Here is a 17,714-nt window from a genome sequence, read left to right as displayed (position 1 = left end):
TATATGCCCAATAAAAGGGAAGACAAATGTCAAAAAATTGCTGGCTAGAATTTTTCAAGGGGGACAGGGTATTGGGGTGGGTCACTTTCTGATGGTGTTCTGGGCAACTTTTGTGCATAACATTTAAAATAAAAAAAGCAATATGGGAGAAAATAAAGTGTACCAATAAAAAAATTGACACTAAAAAGCATTTAAAAAGCATAACATCAAGTTATTTATACAATCATATCCATCACCTAGACAGCACCACTTTTAGATTGTTTTTGTAAAGAAAATCTACATCGTGTTTAGTCATTTTGTTTATGTGTCAGGCTTTTATAATACTGAGTAAGTTGTAAGTGCAAGACTGCCCCACCACTAGAAACCAAAACACAATCATAGCAAAATCCAGGCTAGACTTGATTGGGTTTTTTTATATATATGTATATATATAAACTAGCATGCAGCCAATATTAAACTGAAAAAAAGTGAGGTTAGTGAAACAAAACAAAAAAAATCAATTAAATTAAATAAAATGAGCTCAAGCACAGACTGGGGATGCATTTCACATGTACTAACAAAAATACTAAGATGTTAGAATGAAACAGGCCTAGCAATAAGTTAACAGCAAGGAACCATTAGTGCATGTAGGGAAACAATAAGCAGAATGTCTCATCTTCCTAAAGAAAAAGAGCTATTGCATGATCAAATAAGTTGAAAGGTATTGGTGCAGCAATAAATGTCAGCTTTTGACTTGGACTAAAGAAAAAGGGTTCATTACATTTTACAAAAGAATCCTTCACAGAAAACAAAATACAAGAAAGAACATAAGAATAGCTATATTGGGTCAAACCAATGGTCCGTCTAGCCTAGCAATCTGTCTCTGACAATGGCCAGTGCCAGACAGTTCAGAGGGAATGAACAAAACAGGCAATTTATTGAGTGATCCATCCCCCATCATCAAGGGCAGCTTCTGGAAGTCAGAGATTTAGAGACACCCAAGAGCAAAGGGTTGAGTCAGTGACTATCTTGGCTAAGAGCCTACATTAACTTATCTAATTCTTTTTTGAACCCAGTTATACCTTTGGCCTTCACAACATCCCCTGGCAGAGAGTTCCACAGGTTGACTATGGTTGTGTGAAGAAGTACTTCTTTATGTTTGTTTTAAATCTGCTATTTATTTCATTGGGTGACCCCTGCTTCATGTGTGATGTGAAGGGGTAAATATTACTTTCTGCACACTATTCATGATGTTATAAACCTCTAGCTCAGGGGTCGGCAACGTTCGGCACGCGACTCGCCAGGGTAAGCACCCTGCCGGGCCGGGCCAGTTTTATTTACCTGCTGACGCGGCAGGTTCGGCCGATCGCGGCCCCCAGTGGCCGCGGTTCGCCGTCCCGGGCCAATGGGAGCGGCGATAAGTCGCGGCCAGCACATCGCTCGCCCGCGCCGCTTCTCGCCGCCCCCATTGGCCCGGGACGGCGAACCGTGGCCAGTGGGGGCCGCGATCGGCCAAACCTGCCGCATCAGCAGGTAAATAAAACTGGCCCGGCCCGCAAGGGTGCTTACCCTGGCGAGCCGCGTGCCGAACGTTGCTGACCCCTGCTCTAGCGTATCCCCCTTAGTCATCTCTTTTCTAACTGAGCAGTCCCAGTCTTTAAATCTCTCCTCAAATGGAAGCTGTGCCATACCCCTAATCATTCCATTGCCTCTCTCTGAACTTTTTCCAATTTTAATATAACTTTTTCGAGATGGGGCGACCAGAACTGCACGCAGTATTCAAGGTGTAGGTGCACCAAAGCTTTATATAGTGGCATTATGATATTTTTTTCATCTATCTATTCCTTTCCTAGCGGTTTCTAACATGTTAGCTTTTTTGATTGCCACAGCACATTGAGCAGATGTTTTTAGAGCACTATCCACAATGACTCCAAAATCTCTTTCTTGAGTGGTAACAGCTAATTTAGACCCCATCGTTTTGTATGTAGAGTTGGGATTATGTTTTCCAATGTGCATCACTTTGGATTTATCAACATTGAATTTCACCTGCCATTTTCTTGCCCAGTCACCCAGTTAGTGAGATCTCTTTGTAATTCTTTGCAGTCAGCTTTGGACTTAACTACAGTAAAAGCTTTGTTATCCGGCATGTTGGGGAATGGGGGGGGTGCTGGTAAGTCAAAAATTCCAGTTAACTAAGAGAGGAAGTTTGGGTGCGGGAGGGGGGTCGGGGCAGGGGCGTGGAAGAGGTTTCGGGGTGCTGGATCTGGGTGGTGCTCACCTCGAGCGGCTCCCCGGAAGCAGCGACATGTCCCTGCTGCTCCTAGGCAGAGGTGCATCCAGGTGGCTCTGCACACTGCCCCCACCCACAGGCGCCACGCCACCCCTGAAGTTTCCATTGGCCAAAGTTCCTGGCCAATGGGAGCTGCTGAGCCAGCGCTTGGGGTGGGGACAGCGCACTGAGCCCCCATGGCTGTTCCTCTGCCTAGGAGCAGCAGGGACATGTCGCCGCTTCCAGAGAGCCACGCGGAGTTAGGTAGGGAGCCTGCCGGCCCTGTTCCAACTGGACCCTACTGAAGATCAGAAATGCCGGTTCATAGAGCTTTCTGGTTGGTGAAGTGCTGGATAACACAGCTTTTACTGCCTCTTAAGTAATTTTGTGTTGTCTACAAACTTTGCCACCTAACTGTTTACCCCTTTTTCCAGATTATCTATGAATAAACTGAACAGCACTGGTCCTAGTACAGATCTTTGGGGGACCCTAGTGACCTCTCATTCCTACCCTTTGTTTCCTATCTTTTAACCAGTTACTGATCCATGAGAGGACCTTCCCTCTTATCCCATGACTGCTTACTTTGCTTAAGAGCCTTCAGTGAGCAGCGCTGTCAAAGGCTTTCTGAACGTCCAACTACACTATAGCTACTGGATCACCCTTGTCCACATGATTGCTGTCACACAAAGAATTCCAATAGATTGGTGAGGCACGATTTCCCTTTACAAAAGCCATGTTGACTCTTCCTCAGTGTACCATGTTCATCTGATAATTCTGTTCACTATAATTTCGATCAATTTGCCTGGTACTGAAGTTACACTTACTGGCCTGTAATTTCCAGGATTCCCTAAAGAGCCTTTTTTTAAAAGTGTCTTTAAACTCAATATACAGTTCGTGGTCATAAATTCTTCTAATTATGCAACCCATTACAACTCATAATATTACAGAATATCCTGAATTGTAATGAGTTGTCTGGTTGTGACACTGAATGATGCATTGTATCCGAAAGTCAGCTAATAAAAATGCTACAATTTTAGTTTAATTCAGTAATGAAGTATTAAAAAAAAAATCCCAAGTCAGAACAGCAGTGTTTTACATACTCATTCCTCATTGGTGTAAATGACTGAAAAATGTGACCACCACTGGTGCATCAGACCTAAAGAGCACAAGAGTTTGAGATTTACAGTGTGCCTGGATGTATTTCCCCCCCCCACCCAAAACATTCTAGTGACTAGAAACCTTTTTCTTCTGCTCTGCAGGTAAAACAAGACATTTTAGTCTCACCAACTTTTTCAAGACAAAAGTGTACAACAATGTGCTTCCCATATTATGGGATCTCTCTATGAAGTAGTAGTTAGTTCTACATTGAAAAACAATGAGGAGGAGCAAGGATACGCCAAGATATAAATGTTTAAATCAATATGAGTGAAAGAAAATGAACAAATACAGTTTCCAACCATGAATACCATGGAAGAGTGTCTTAGACTTTAAGATTTACAAGAACTTACCTGTGAGTGTAACCGCTGCAGACCATTTATGCCACAGTGACAACAATTGCATGTTCCTCTTGTAAAATGGGGCCACAGATCACCAATTATTTTGTGGCTATTACACTGTAATTGTTCCTTCTACATTAACATATTAACTGTATCTGACAAAGGATTATGGGAATCAAATTTTAAAAGCTGATGCTGACAAAAATGGCTGCATTTTTTAAAAAGGACAAGAACTACCGTACAATCTTTTGTTAAGTGGAGATGAGACATTGTGCTGACTGTGTTGTGTCATGAATGCACTAAAATAAACAGACAGATGAAGCAGTATGCTATTTCCAAAAGCAGTGCAAGTGGAGTGAAAGCATTTCCATACGAACCTGGCTTTAAAAACTGGGCTGTCAAAAGAACAGTTAAATGTAACACAAAGTAAGAAACTGTCCAATCACTAATGGTAGTTTTTCTTTTGCTGTGTTTTCAATTCACTGCTTGCAAGTAATGTATTTATTAAAGAAGAATGAAAGCATAAAATAAATTTAACGAGTCAAGACCAGCGGGGAGATTCAAGAGTGGTGTTGTGACTGACACAGTGAAGGGGTAAACAAATATTAAAGGGGGGAAAAAGAAAAATTCAGAAGAGTTATACACATTAGCACCACTTTTACAAAGCCACTCAAGAGGACGGTCACGTTTTTCAACTTGCAACAAACCTACATCTTACTGCATCTCAGTTCCCAGGAAAAAGATGGCATTTTCTCCCAATAGCATTGAATGTATAGATAGCTTCTGATGTAAAATTAGTTACACACAATTTTTGGCATCGACTAAGCAGTGAAAAGGCTGGATAGTTAAAAACAGGCAGCTGAAATGGCATATTTTCTGTTGCTATTGTGAAGATAACATTCCGAAGAGTCAGGTATTAAATTCCAGCGAGGCCTACACACTGAAGAGATTAATGATGATCCCCTCCCATTTTCCATCTGTCCCTTCATTCCACATCATTGTGACAGACCTCTGGCTAAGGAAGACTGGCACGAACTCTCTTCACAGTTTAAATGCTGCCCTTAAAATTAGAGGTTGAATTGCTTGGGTGACAAATGGGAACTGAGCTAGTGTAGCTTTGCAGTGCTATTAGCTCCTATTGGCCTCTAGCGTGAGACGCAATATTAATCAAATCAGAATCTCTCATTCAGCAGCACAAAGCATTGCTGCTAGGCTGCTGGCCTGTGATCTTTTTCTGGAATAATATTTTAATTTTGTTCATCTCTAGAGGAAAATCCCTTTTACTTACAGAGGTCTTCCTCTCTGTGTCAAGAACTGATGCGCCCTTTGAATAAATCAACCCCATTTTGTAGTAGTTCTCCTTTCTGTACTTTTCTAAGCATGTGTGCCGGTTCCCAAACATGCCATTGGCCAGTCTAAGGAAACAACTCCTTCCTCAGAGTATAGGCAGATATTACTTTTATAATTCACTAGCTATGCTACAAGGAGCTCTGAAGTGAAAGTCACATTGAAAGCTGTCAAGTCAGCCAAGTGAACAAAATCACTCAATATGCTTTTGACTAAAATGATACGGTAAAACCCACAGGCAATCAAGAGAGTTTATCAGGACTAGCCAGATACATATGCAAGAGCCATGCTATTTGTCCTCTTAACCAATGATGTGGTGTCACATTACTGTAACAGATTAGTGAATGGTTAACAGTATCTTTTAATGTGTTTTACTAAGGTATTTTAACATTACTTTGACACTTATACAGTACATTTCATCCCAATATCAGAAAGCGCTAACAAAAGAGAGATCATTCACATTTTTCAGATGGGGAACTCTGGGACACAGATTAAGCGTAATATTTTCAAATTGGCTTAAATGATTTAGAAGCCTAAGGGTACGTCTATACTTACCTCCGGGTTCGGCGGTAAGCAATCCATCTTCTGGGATCGATTTATCGCATCTTGTCTAGACGCGATAAATTGATCCCGGAAGTGCTCGCCGTCGACACTGGTACTCCTGCTCTGCGAGAGGAGTACGCAGAGTCGACGGGGGAGCCTGCCTGCCACGTGTGGACCCGCGGTAAGTACCTTGTAGTTCGAACTAAGATGCTTCAACTTCAGCTACGTTATTCACGTAGCTGAAGTTGCGTATCTTAGTTCGAACTGGGGGGTTAGTGTGGACCAGCCCTAAGTCTCACTGAAAGTCAATGGGACTTGTCACTTGGCTAAGTCACTTTTTGAAAATTTTATCTCCAGTGACTTGTCCAAGAGGACACAACTAGTCCGTGAGAGCCCACAGAACAGAACCCAGGCTTCCCAATGCAGTCTTGTACTCTAACCACTAGACAAAACTGTCTTATTTAATTACTTTTCACATGTACCAATGATACTTGATCATGGTTCCTGCAGTAAGTCTCCAGCAATGGCCCTGGCAGATGTAAACTGATACGTATACAAGGTTTTGATGGCATTGTGTGAGGAATATCGTAACTAATGATTACAACAAATAGATGTTGAACTGTTACAAATATGCCAAAGGCTAATTTTGTCTAACACCCCCTCTCTTCCCAAAGTCCCCTCCACCCCAGAGACATTCCTTTCATACTATTAATCGGATTTCAGCATAAACAAAAACCATACATCTCTTGAGTGGATTGTAAACTGTGCTGACTGTGTATCAAGTTACCTATAAGCAAGGACTGGATGCCACTGGGTGAACCCATGCAAACAAGAGGTTGTGTTGGGAATCTTTACAAAACCTATAGCTCACTACAGATGACACAATGAAAACTAGAGAGAAAAGCCAAACAGTAATGCTACACCATTCAGCTTCAAGACACACATTATTTATAGCGCTGACCACTTATGGCTACTGCTAAATGTCAAATCAGCAGCCTTATCAGGTTACACTTTGGAACTAGTGGAGTCCACAGATCTACACAGATATGCTATGTGACAAAAGCCAACTTCAGAGAAGCTATTGTAGACTTCTAGATGAGAGGACTGAATTGTGATCTTCAACAAGTAACACCTGGAATCTGAACCCCACCAGCAGGGTTTTAAAGAGCCTACTCAGGCAACTGAGCAGAACTACATAGGAAAAGGATATTTGTTAGTTATGACAAGGACAAACTAACAAGAAGCTTAAGAGTAAGTGAATGATGTGCAGTCTCACTTCCAACCTGTGACAATGACAACTTGATTTAACTCGAACATTCTGCATACTGTGTGTAGTGGGAGAGGACAGTGGATTTTATGTAGTCACTCTAAGGGCATGTCTACACTACAGACTTAAGTTGACTATGTTAGGTTGACTTACAGCCACTCTCAGCTCTGTGCAGGTTCCTGCTGGGAGCCCAGCTTCCCCTCACTCCCAACTGGGCTTTCTTGTCAATTTCACAGCTCCAGTATGGAGCCCTGAAATTGACAAGACCGTCAACAGCAGATGTAAGTAAACCCTAACTATATCAACACAAGCCCTACCTCTGGTGGAGTTATGTTGGTGTAGTAGGGCACTTACATCAGCAGGACAAGGCTGTAGTGTGTACACTGACATAATTAGGTCAACATAAGCCGCTCATGTCGAACTAACTATGTAGTGTAAACCAGACCTAAGACTAATACTGAACTCCTGAAGTTGTATTACCATGACAAAAAACTGGAACGGTCTAAAACAAATTTCCTTAGTAAAACATTAAGGACAATAAGGATTCTAGTAAATCAGCATACTTGGTAACTGCCCACTCCACAACCTAGACATAGTGCACTTTCCTACAATGTGCAGCTCATTACATAGCTGAAAATCAGACTGCTTGTTTCAAAACTTAAATGGTTCTGAGTGCCAACAATTCCCATTTACTTCAGCAGGAGGAGCTGAGAGTGCCCAGAACCTTTTAAAACAGGACAACAATCTTTACTTGTAAAAACTAGGATCTACTGCCTTAAACACAAGTTCACCGTTGCTTTTTTTTTAAAAATTAAAAAAAAAAAAATCTGATTCCAATTCCATAGCCATCTGATTTGTAAATATGACCAATGACTTGCACTTTTGCATAAATCTATATTGAATATTTTCTCCCTTTTCTGAAATGTAGACTAATTGGTTCTCATTTAGCCCAACAAAAATCTGTTTTTTCTTTAAAGAATTTCTTCTAATAAAAAACCTTTCAAATAATTAATTATAAATATATTTTCTTGTTTTGGTTTGAAGGAAAAATAAATCTTGGTATCATTTCACTAACTTGTAACATTTTGGAAATTTAAGTCCTCTTAAGGCTTTACCTTTATTGTCCTATCTCTGACTTCCAAGCCACTAGCTTCCTCTAATTCTGCTTTCTACTAGCTTGTTCTAATCCTACTTTTCCGTAAGAAGATATACCTGAGTTATATTCTCATAATGCCTCAGTCCAGAGACATCTTTGCAGTACAATGTAGGATTTCCATGGACACTAGCTACTGCAGACTGCTTTTTTAAAATATGTAGTATAGTAATTCAAAACAGTTAAACAGTGTAATGATCTGTAGACTCCCAAACCTATGAGATTTCAGCCACCTTAGAGTTGCATGCTGTAGCAGTACAGTCAGCATCTCTCAACAGATAATGCTGCAGAGATGGATCTAAATTCAGCAATGATACTCCAAAATGTATGCTCCAAGCAAAGCCATTTTCCCTAGGCATTTCCAAAAGTGGTCTACAGTTACTAGGCTTCAAATAGTTTTCAGATTCCTAGAAGATCTGAAAATCTTTTAAAGAATCCCACTTATTTTTAATAGGATGTACTTTAATTCTGTTAATTCTCTATACTAACCCTAAAATTTAACTGAAAAATGCTTTAACAAATTCACTGCTATAAAACAGGTTTTCTTTATTAATGAAAACACTTAGGGGTTCAGGTCTGGCTTCCATTGTAATAAATGGCAAAACTTGCATTGACTTCAATGGTGCAGGATTGGGTTGTTAGTGCTACCAGCTAAATTTCTTTCCAAAAGGTGAGTTGAAACACTAACAGAATTGTTTAAGATCATAAATCATTAATACAACAAATTGGTAAACTTCAAAATTGCAAATACAGCACATTTTAAAACTAAATATTTAAAATTATTTCCTTTTACTTACCTCTCATGATCTAAGTTCATGGTTGTTACTCTCTCTTCTGGAAGAGCCAATGATATAACACACACCCAAAGCAGAGAAAGAAATCTGATGCCCCATGCTGCTTTAGGTATGAAATCCAACTCTTGCAGGAGGAACACAGAACCCTAATCTCTGGTTTTAGCAGGTAAAAAACCCACTCCCATTTACTTAAAAAATATTTGTAATTTTGCAATTGTAAAGATTACAAATATACTCTGTTAAACAATTTGGGAGCTTAAGCAATTTTTAATAATTTCAGTTTATGTAACAAATTATATTAAATTTAATAGCTGTAGATTATCTTAAACACCAACAACATATTTAGTGGAGAGAACAGAAAGATGATCCATCTTTTTCAAAAGTAAAATTTGGTTCCCAATCTAAAATGAGGTTGGTTCCCCTCCCTCCCCTCCCCCCCCGCTTTTTTCTTTTAAATTCCTGTCTTCATAGAAAAATGTATTTTTTAAAAAGCCCATCTCCCCAAAAATAATTACAAGCCAGTCCTCTGTCCTATGAAGATACAGCAGACAACTGGTCACTAAATATTTTTGGGGAGATAAATATTTTATTATAAACACACACCTGACCCAACTGATCATAAAATAGAATTTTTTAGTAGTCTGTCCTCTAAAGAATATATTACTCTCTCTTTGATGCAACATAATTCAAATTCCTGAATTCCCAATGTTTATGCTTTTTTATTTATTTAAAAGCCTATCTTTCTACAGACAGAAGGGGGGGAAAAAATGTAACCAATTGGGTGGTAGGGTAGGAATTATTTTGGAGTTTTTTGGTTTTCCCTCCCAAAAAGGCAGATCATCTTCTTGTCTTCTCCACTAAATGTGTTTTTTACTATTGGTCATGAGACTTCGAATTGTGTACATTTTATATATTAAAATAAAAACCTGCCCAAGTTAAAGTATTTAGATTTGATAATGTCTCTATATTTGCACTACAATGTATGTAAGAATAATAAATACTTGTGCTGTAATATAACCTAAAGTTTCTGCTGCTGTTGAAACTCCTCAAACTGCAGCCAAATATCATATACACTGGTCACTCAGTGACTATCTTCCTAGGCATTGTGTACTATTGGGCATATGATGTACTTACATTTTCTGTATAATTTTATATATCTGACTATTCCATAATAATGGCCAGAAGAGATTTAAATTTTGAACATACATGCAGAATTTTAATTTGTCACCCACATGCTTTGTTCCTCTATTCTGGAAAAAACAAACGCTTGTAAAAATAAGATCTTGGTCTAGCCTGTAGATAACATTTGAATAATCTGTCTAATGATGATCCCCAATGTGGTATGGAATAGATGCCAACTCTAGCTATTTCTCATGACATTTACATAGGGAAGTAGGCTTGGCATGTCAATTAAGATTCTCATGTCACAACACAAGATTGAACTATTCAGCAGAACATCGAATGCAAATTCCCCCCTCTGCAGCATTATCTCATGCGTCATCTATTACTGCCATGCCTAAATCTAGCATCATGCCAGCACATTAAGACAATAGGTACTATATGCAGTGTTCACTGGACCAGAAGAACAGAAATAAGAAGAGGGAAAGGAAACCCTAAAGAAATTTAAAAAGGCAGACCGTGCAATACAAACCAGATCATGGCTGCTTAGCTAATATGGGCCAACTGCTGCGGAAGAAAAATGTCGAACACCCCAAGTTGTGTAAATTTCTGTAAACATCTAAACACGCACACAGACACACACAACACCAACCTACATAGGATGCAAATATATATTGATCCTTTGCTAACACTACGGTTTAAAAAGTGCACGCTAACGTGATGAAACTTCAGAGTCAATTTTAGTTTCTTCAGGGAAAAAGCTATCTGAAAAGTGCTAATCTTTAATAAAAATCTAGCCTAAATCAGACCACCAGTAAGCTTCCCTTTATTTTTCCATCACAGGTTTCACATCACTAAGACTATAAATGAATATTTGCATCTAAGCACTAATGTTAAATGCTGAACCTCCAGGAGAAATTTAGGCAGCATAATAAGAAATGTTACTGTATGTCTGAGACTAGCAAGTGATACTGTGCAAAGTTAAAAGATTCAGAAGCTTAAAAGAAAACCTATCCAAAAATCTACCTTTCCCCATTCTACAGTTTGATATTATTAATTGCCATACCTAATTCAACAAAATAAAATGACCTTTTAAAACATTCCTGTGCAGTTCATGTGAAATATAATTTTACGGGCAGGTTTTATCATTACCGAAGCATATCAATTAAAATTCAGTTCTCTTCACTGCTAATAGTAGTTCTAGCATTTATTAAGTTGTTATACACACTAGTTGATCTGACTATTCAGGAAATGTAAGCTAAAAGGATCAAAATACATTTTACTCCTCTGTTTCATTAGGTTCACAAAAATAAACTAACTTCTCAACAAAATGTATTAATATTTAGCAAACTAACTTTCCATAAATAATGTATTTCAAACAGTTTCTCAAATATCAAGCTGAACTATTTTTACAGTAACCTAGATTATAAAAATTACTATTTAAAGCTTAAAGCCCAAGCCCACTTAACATTAATGCAGGACATGCAAGCATATTAGAAAAGAATATCCCTGAACTGCTCTTTACACACTAGTGCCTGGTCCTGTCAAATTTAACTGCATTCACATCAAGTCCCATCCGATCACTGTCTAATTTGCTGGTGGGCCAATGGTGATGATATGTGTATCTTACCGATTCTATTGGCTTGTCTAGAGATGCCTGTTCAATCTCCAAGTGTCCTTCTTCATATTGATCAAAATGATTACCCTGCAAAAGAATAATATTTTTGTTATTTCTCTATGGTAATCAAGACATTTCCCAAAACTATGCAATTCCCACTCTCAATATAAATTGAGCCCCAAACTCATTATACTAGACAGCAAGAGAAATCAACTAATTAACTAAGACTCCAATAATTAGGACATAAAAACGTCAGTCCGATGTAATCCTAGCTATGCTGGACTGATGACCTTCATAAACTAGGAAGGTTTCAGAATGCCAGAGAATTATTTAAACTGACACCACATGCTACTTTTAGTAAAGTAAGTGAAAATGCTGATCATAAACATTGGGTTGGAGGAAATAACGTAGAATAAAAATCACAGTAAAATTAAAATTACTCTTACATACAACAAATACAGTCCACATAGGCCACAGATGGAATGCATCACTGAAATCTGCGACTGGATGAATCTAAACTGTTTGAAATTGAATCTCAGCAAAAACAAAATTACACACATTGTTTCAAATAGAAAATGTGAGCAGAAAGCCATCTCCAATATTTGATGGCGAGTCACTTCAGAAACCTGACATTGGTCATAGTCAAAAGGCTGCAAGATTTTGTTCTCTAAAGCAAGTCACCAGATTAATGCCACCTCTCTTCTCTTGTGTATCCAACCACCATCATAGCTGTCCTTTTTGACATCAGAGTCGAATTGCTACAATGTACCTTGAAGGCTACCAAAGAGGCTGATTTGTTGCCTGCAGACAACCAGGCAATTACCAGGGGTTGGCAGAAGGGCTTCTCTGCCTACCTACCATTTCCTCATCTGCACTGCCTGCCAAGACATGGATAAAGTCTAACATTTTGGTTATAAAGGGACATGGTCAACTTGAAATCTAGCCAATTTCAAAAGAACTTCCCTGCCAATTTTTGAGGCCTTCCAACTATATCTTCCTATAGTTAAAAATGTCCCTCCACCTGCAGCTGTGTGAAAGGCTCATAAGAACATGGGAAACACCAACTATGCAGAGAGTGTTGTCAAATGCACTAATCAAATAAGATGAAAAATAAAGAAAAATACTAGTCTAATCCCAGTTGCAATAACCCCAGCTGTTACCTACTAATTTTAAAAATTACACTTTAGTTTGATATAACTTTTTTTATGATGACTGTTACCCATTAGTATTTGAAGCTTTTAATGGACAGGGTCTTCTTGAACTCCTAGACAACTAAATACTCATTGCCTTAGATGTTACAGTGCTTTTGGAGCTTGGAGTTGGCAAGAGTAGAAGCAACACTGTTCATCTCTTTCCCTCCACAGCCCTTGGAGTTGGTGGAATACCCTTTCTATTGACTTTAGGGGGGAGGAGGGGAAATCAACTTCAATCTGTTTTTTATGTCCAAAACTCTTCTATGTGGCACATTAAACTGATCTATTTTATACTTCTGTTTTTATTGTGTCTAGAATCAGTCACAGACATCAAATATTGTAACTTTAAATCTTTAATGGAAGTACACACACTTAATTATACCATAAAACAATAATTTACACACATGTGCAGAATAATTGACATTTATTGCAACCTGGTAAAAAGGAAACATTCAACTGACCCCATTGTATCTGAATTCTTCCCATATCTTTTGTGGACTCAAGCGGTGTCACAAAGGATGCTCTTCCTATTTCATAGTGCCAATTAATTACCGCTGATTAAAGCTTCACAAAAATAAAGGCTGGATATAAAAATGTTATTCCACTCATAGCAACCAAGTCCTAATCCCAAACTTCCTCTTATTATAAAGATCATTAATCTGACAATCTAGAGTGACATCGTGGCCCCATTAAATTCTCAACTACAATGGCTCTAGGATTCCACACCTAAAGTAAAATATTCCTGAACCCATCTGATGAAATATCCTACCATCCAACTCTTTCTTATCCCTTCTCCTGTCTGGCATTTTCATAGACACAGACTTTAAAGCCAGAAGGGACCTCCTGCACATTGGGGGCATAGAACCTCACCCACCATCTCCTGCATAATTCCCCTAACCTCTGGCTGAGTTACTGAAGTCATGATTTAAAGATTTCAAGTTACAGAGAACCCACCATTTACTTTAGTTTAAACTTGTGAGTGACCCGTGCCCATGCTGCAGAAGAAAGTGAAGAACTCCCAGGGTCTCTGCCAATCTTTCCGGGGGGAAAATTCTTTCCCAACCCCAAATATGGCAATCAGTTAGACTCCATATTTGTTTCGTGTAGTTGGGATTGTGTTTTCCAATGTACATCACTTTGCATTTATCAACACTGAATTTCATCTGACATTTTTGGACTTAACTATCTTGAGTAATTTTTCATTGTCTGCAAACTTTGCCACCACGATGTTTACCCCCTTTTTCAGATCGTTTATAACTATGTTGAACAGCATTGGTCCCAGTACAGATCCTTGAGGGACCATGCTATTGACCTCTCTTCATTGTGAAAACTGACCATTTATTCCTACCCTTTTTCTCCTATATTTTAAGCAGTTACTGATGCATGACAGGATCTCCCATGACTGCATGCTTTGCTTAAGAGCCTTTGGTGTGCAATCTTGTCAAAGGCTTTCTGAAAGTCCAAGTACACTGGTCCAATATCCACTGGATCCCTCTTATTCACGTTTGACTCTCTCAAAGAATTCTAATAGATTGGTGAGGCATGATTTCCCTTTACGAAAGCCATGCTGACTCTTCCTCAGCGTGTCCTCTTCCTCTTCAAGGGTTTATCACATCATTCAAGTGTCCTCACATCATTCAAGTGTCTGATATTTCTGTTCTTTACTGTCGTTTCAACCAATTTGCATGGTACTGATGTTAGACTTACTGGCCTGCAATTGCCAGGATTGCCTCTGTAGCCTTTTAAAAAAAACAGGCATTACGTTAGCTACCCTCCATTAAACTGGTATAAAGGTTGATTTAAGCGACAGGTTACACACCACAGTTAGTAGTTCTGCAATTTCATATGAATTCCTTCAGGACTCTTGGGTGAATACCATCTGCCCTGGTGACTTATTATTGCTTAATTCATCAATTTGTTCCAAAACCTTCTCTACTGACACCTCAATCTGGGACTGTTCCTCTGATCTGTCACCTAAAAAGAATGGCTCAGGTGTAGGAATCTCCTTCACATCCATTACTGCTTTAGGTCCTGGTTCAACATGGCATTTAGGCACATACTCAGTTTTAGCACAAGTAGTCCTATTGACTTTCGTGGGACTAGGCACCAAGGTAAATGGATTTAAATCACCAATTTCAATCAATTTAAATCAGCAAGGAGGAAACCTTGATTTTAAACGATCTATTTTAGTAGTTTATAGTTATTTTCTCAAAGAGATGTTGATTCTAATTCATTGTTGGTAACCATTAAAACATGCTGATTTGCAACTACCGTATATACTCGTTCATAAGCTGAATATTTTTGGTAAAAAAGTGACACATCAAAGAGTGGGGGTCAGCTTATAAATGGATCTACACTAAAATCTGTCAAGTATCAGAGGGGTAGCCGTGTTAGTCTGAATCTGTAAAAAGCAACAGAGGGTCCTGTGGCACCTTTAAGACTAACAGTATTGGAGCATAAGCTTTCGTGGGTGAATGCCCACTTCATCTGATGAAGTGGGCATTCACCCATGAAAGCTTATGCTCCAATACTTCTGTTAGTCTTAAAGGTGCCACAGGACCCTCTGTTGCTTTTTACTAAAATTTGACGATTTTAAACTCTATGGCAGGGATCAGCAACCTTTGGCACGCGGCTCACAGGGTAAGCACCCTGGCGGGCTGGGCCGGTTTGTTTACCTGCCACGTCCGCGGGTTTGGCCGACCGTGGCTCCCATTGCCTGCGGTTCGCCGCTCCAGGCCAATGGAGGCTGTGGGAAGCGGCGTGGGCCGAGGGATGTGCTGGCTGGGAACAGCGAACTGCAGCCACAGGGAGTTGAGGGGCTCCATGCCTGCAAACGCTCCAGGTAAACAAAACGTCCCGACCCGCCAGCAGCTTACCCTGACAGGCTGGGAGCCAAAGTTTTCCAACCCCTGAAATATAGGGTCAGCTTATGAAAGGGTCATACAGTTTTTGCTATTTTTACTTATCCGTCTGGGGGGGGGGGGGTCGGCTTATAAACGAACGGGCTAATGAACGAGTATATACAATAATTGCTTACGGTTCGAGGATTGCTTCAGCTAGTTCCTTAAGTAACCTAGGATGAATTTCATCAGGTCCCACTGTCTTGAATACATATAATTTACCTAAATAATCTTTAACCTGTTCTTTCCCCCATGTTGTTAATATTAATTGTTGAGTATGTGGTCACCTTTAACCTTTTCAGTGAAGACTGAAGCAAAATAGGCATTAAGCATCTCAGCCTTCTTGATGTCATCAATTAGCTCCCCTCTCTTCCCCCCAGCACAGTAGAAGACCTACATTTTCTTTTGTCCTTTCTTTGGGTTCCTAATGTTTTTAAAGAACCTCTTCTTACTGTCTTTTATGTCCCTTTCTGGTGTAACTCATTTGATGCCTCAGCCTTTCTGATTTGTCCCTATATGCTTGTGCTACTCTTGACTTCCTCAGCTATGTGTCCATGTTTCCACTTTTTGTAGGATTCCTTTTTTAATTTTGGGTCATTACAAAGCTCCTGAGGGAACCATAATGGCCTCTCACTATTCTTATATTTTCTTTGCATCAGGATAGTTTGCAGTTATGCCTTTAATACTGTTTACTTGAGAAACTGCCATCTCCCTGAACTCCTTTTTCCCCTTTGACTCTTCCCATGGGACCTTACCCACCAGTTCTCTGATTTTGCTGAAGTCCACTTCTTTGAAGTCCATTGTTTTTATTCTGCTGCTCTCACTACTTCCTTTCCTGAGACATCATAAAATTATCATTGCATGATCTCTTTCACCCAAGTTACCTTCCACCTTCAGAATTCACAACCAATTCCTCCCTCTTGGTCAAATCAAGTATAAAATGGCGGTCCCCTGGTTACCTCCTCCACTTTCTGAAACAAAAAGTTATCCCCAATACATACCAAGGACTTACTGGAAATTTTGTCTTTTGCCCTATGACTTTTCTAACTGATATCTAGGTAGGTAAAGTCCCCCATTACTACCACATCTTCTGTTTTGGTTATTTCTGCTATTTGTTCTAGAAATGCCTCATCCCCCTCCTTTTCCTGATTTAGTGGTCTATAGAAGACCCAGACCATGGGGTCACCCCCCTCTTTTATCCCTTTTATCATTACCCAGAAATTTTCAACTGGTCTACCTCTCACTTTCTTCTGGACCTCAGTTCTGTATAAACTTTTGATGTATGATATACAGGTAACTCTTCTGATCCTAGGGAAGAGATAGGATCTGCATCAAGAAGAGCAGAGTTACAAGGGGGTGAAACCTTTTTTAAAAAGGTCAGAGAGCTCTAAGGCAGAGAGCAAGTATGGAAAATTTCTGCTTAAAGACTGGTAAGGATATAAGCAATGGAAAACAGGGGCTTATAATGGAAAACAAAAGTTAGACATGCCCACAGTGAATATATGAGCTCTATTATATGTGAAGCCCTCTTCAAAGTAGTTTTTGGAATGATTTATACATAAGGAAGATGACTAAAACTAGTGAATCATAATTAGTCAGCTCTTTATGACACAGACACACCAGAACCAAAAACTACTGGTTTTACAATTTCATCACAACATCCATATTACTTGTTTAGTGCAAGCTAGCTGTTTAAAATGACTGCCTGCAAATTCAAAACTAACAGAGCTTTATGCAGCTCCCACAAGCCAAGTATGATCATAATGAATCAATAGGCAGACAGGAGACCTCCAATACCTAACTGATGTAAGAAGTGGTGTCGGTGTTATAGAAATGTCACGTCTAGAGACGTGTGAAATAATTCACAAGGAAAACAAAGCCGATTCGTTTATAAGCCGACCCCCCCAAGATGGATAAGTAAAAATGGAAAATTTTTATGACCCGTTCATAAGCCGACCCTATAATTCAGGGGCCAGCAAACTTTGGCTCCTGGGACGTGAGGATAAGCCGCTGGTGGGCTGAGATGGTTTGTTTAC

At 39.4% G+C, this 17,714-nt stretch overlaps 1 protein-coding gene across 1 annotated transcript in view; it reads right to left on the bottom strand.

The window, feature by feature from the left end:
- Positions 1-17,714, bottom strand: part of GPATCH8 (G-patch domain containing 8) — an 82,416-nt gene that overhangs the window by 48,658 nt on the left and 16,044 nt on the right. Inside the window, exon 2 of the mRNA XM_065422596.1 lies at positions 11,598-11,672. Within this exon, the coding sequence (XP_065278668.1) occupies positions 11,598-11,672 (75 nt within the window). The remainder of the gene's footprint in view (positions 1-11,597; positions 11,673-17,714) is intronic.

The sequence above is a fragment of the Emys orbicularis genome, chromosome 25 (assembly GCF_028017835.1).
Source record: "Emys orbicularis isolate rEmyOrb1 chromosome 25, rEmyOrb1.hap1, whole genome shotgun sequence".
NCBI classification, from domain to species: Eukaryota; Metazoa; Chordata; order Testudines; family Emydidae; genus Emys; species Emys orbicularis.
This window is presented reverse-complemented; position numbering and strand designations above follow the sequence as displayed.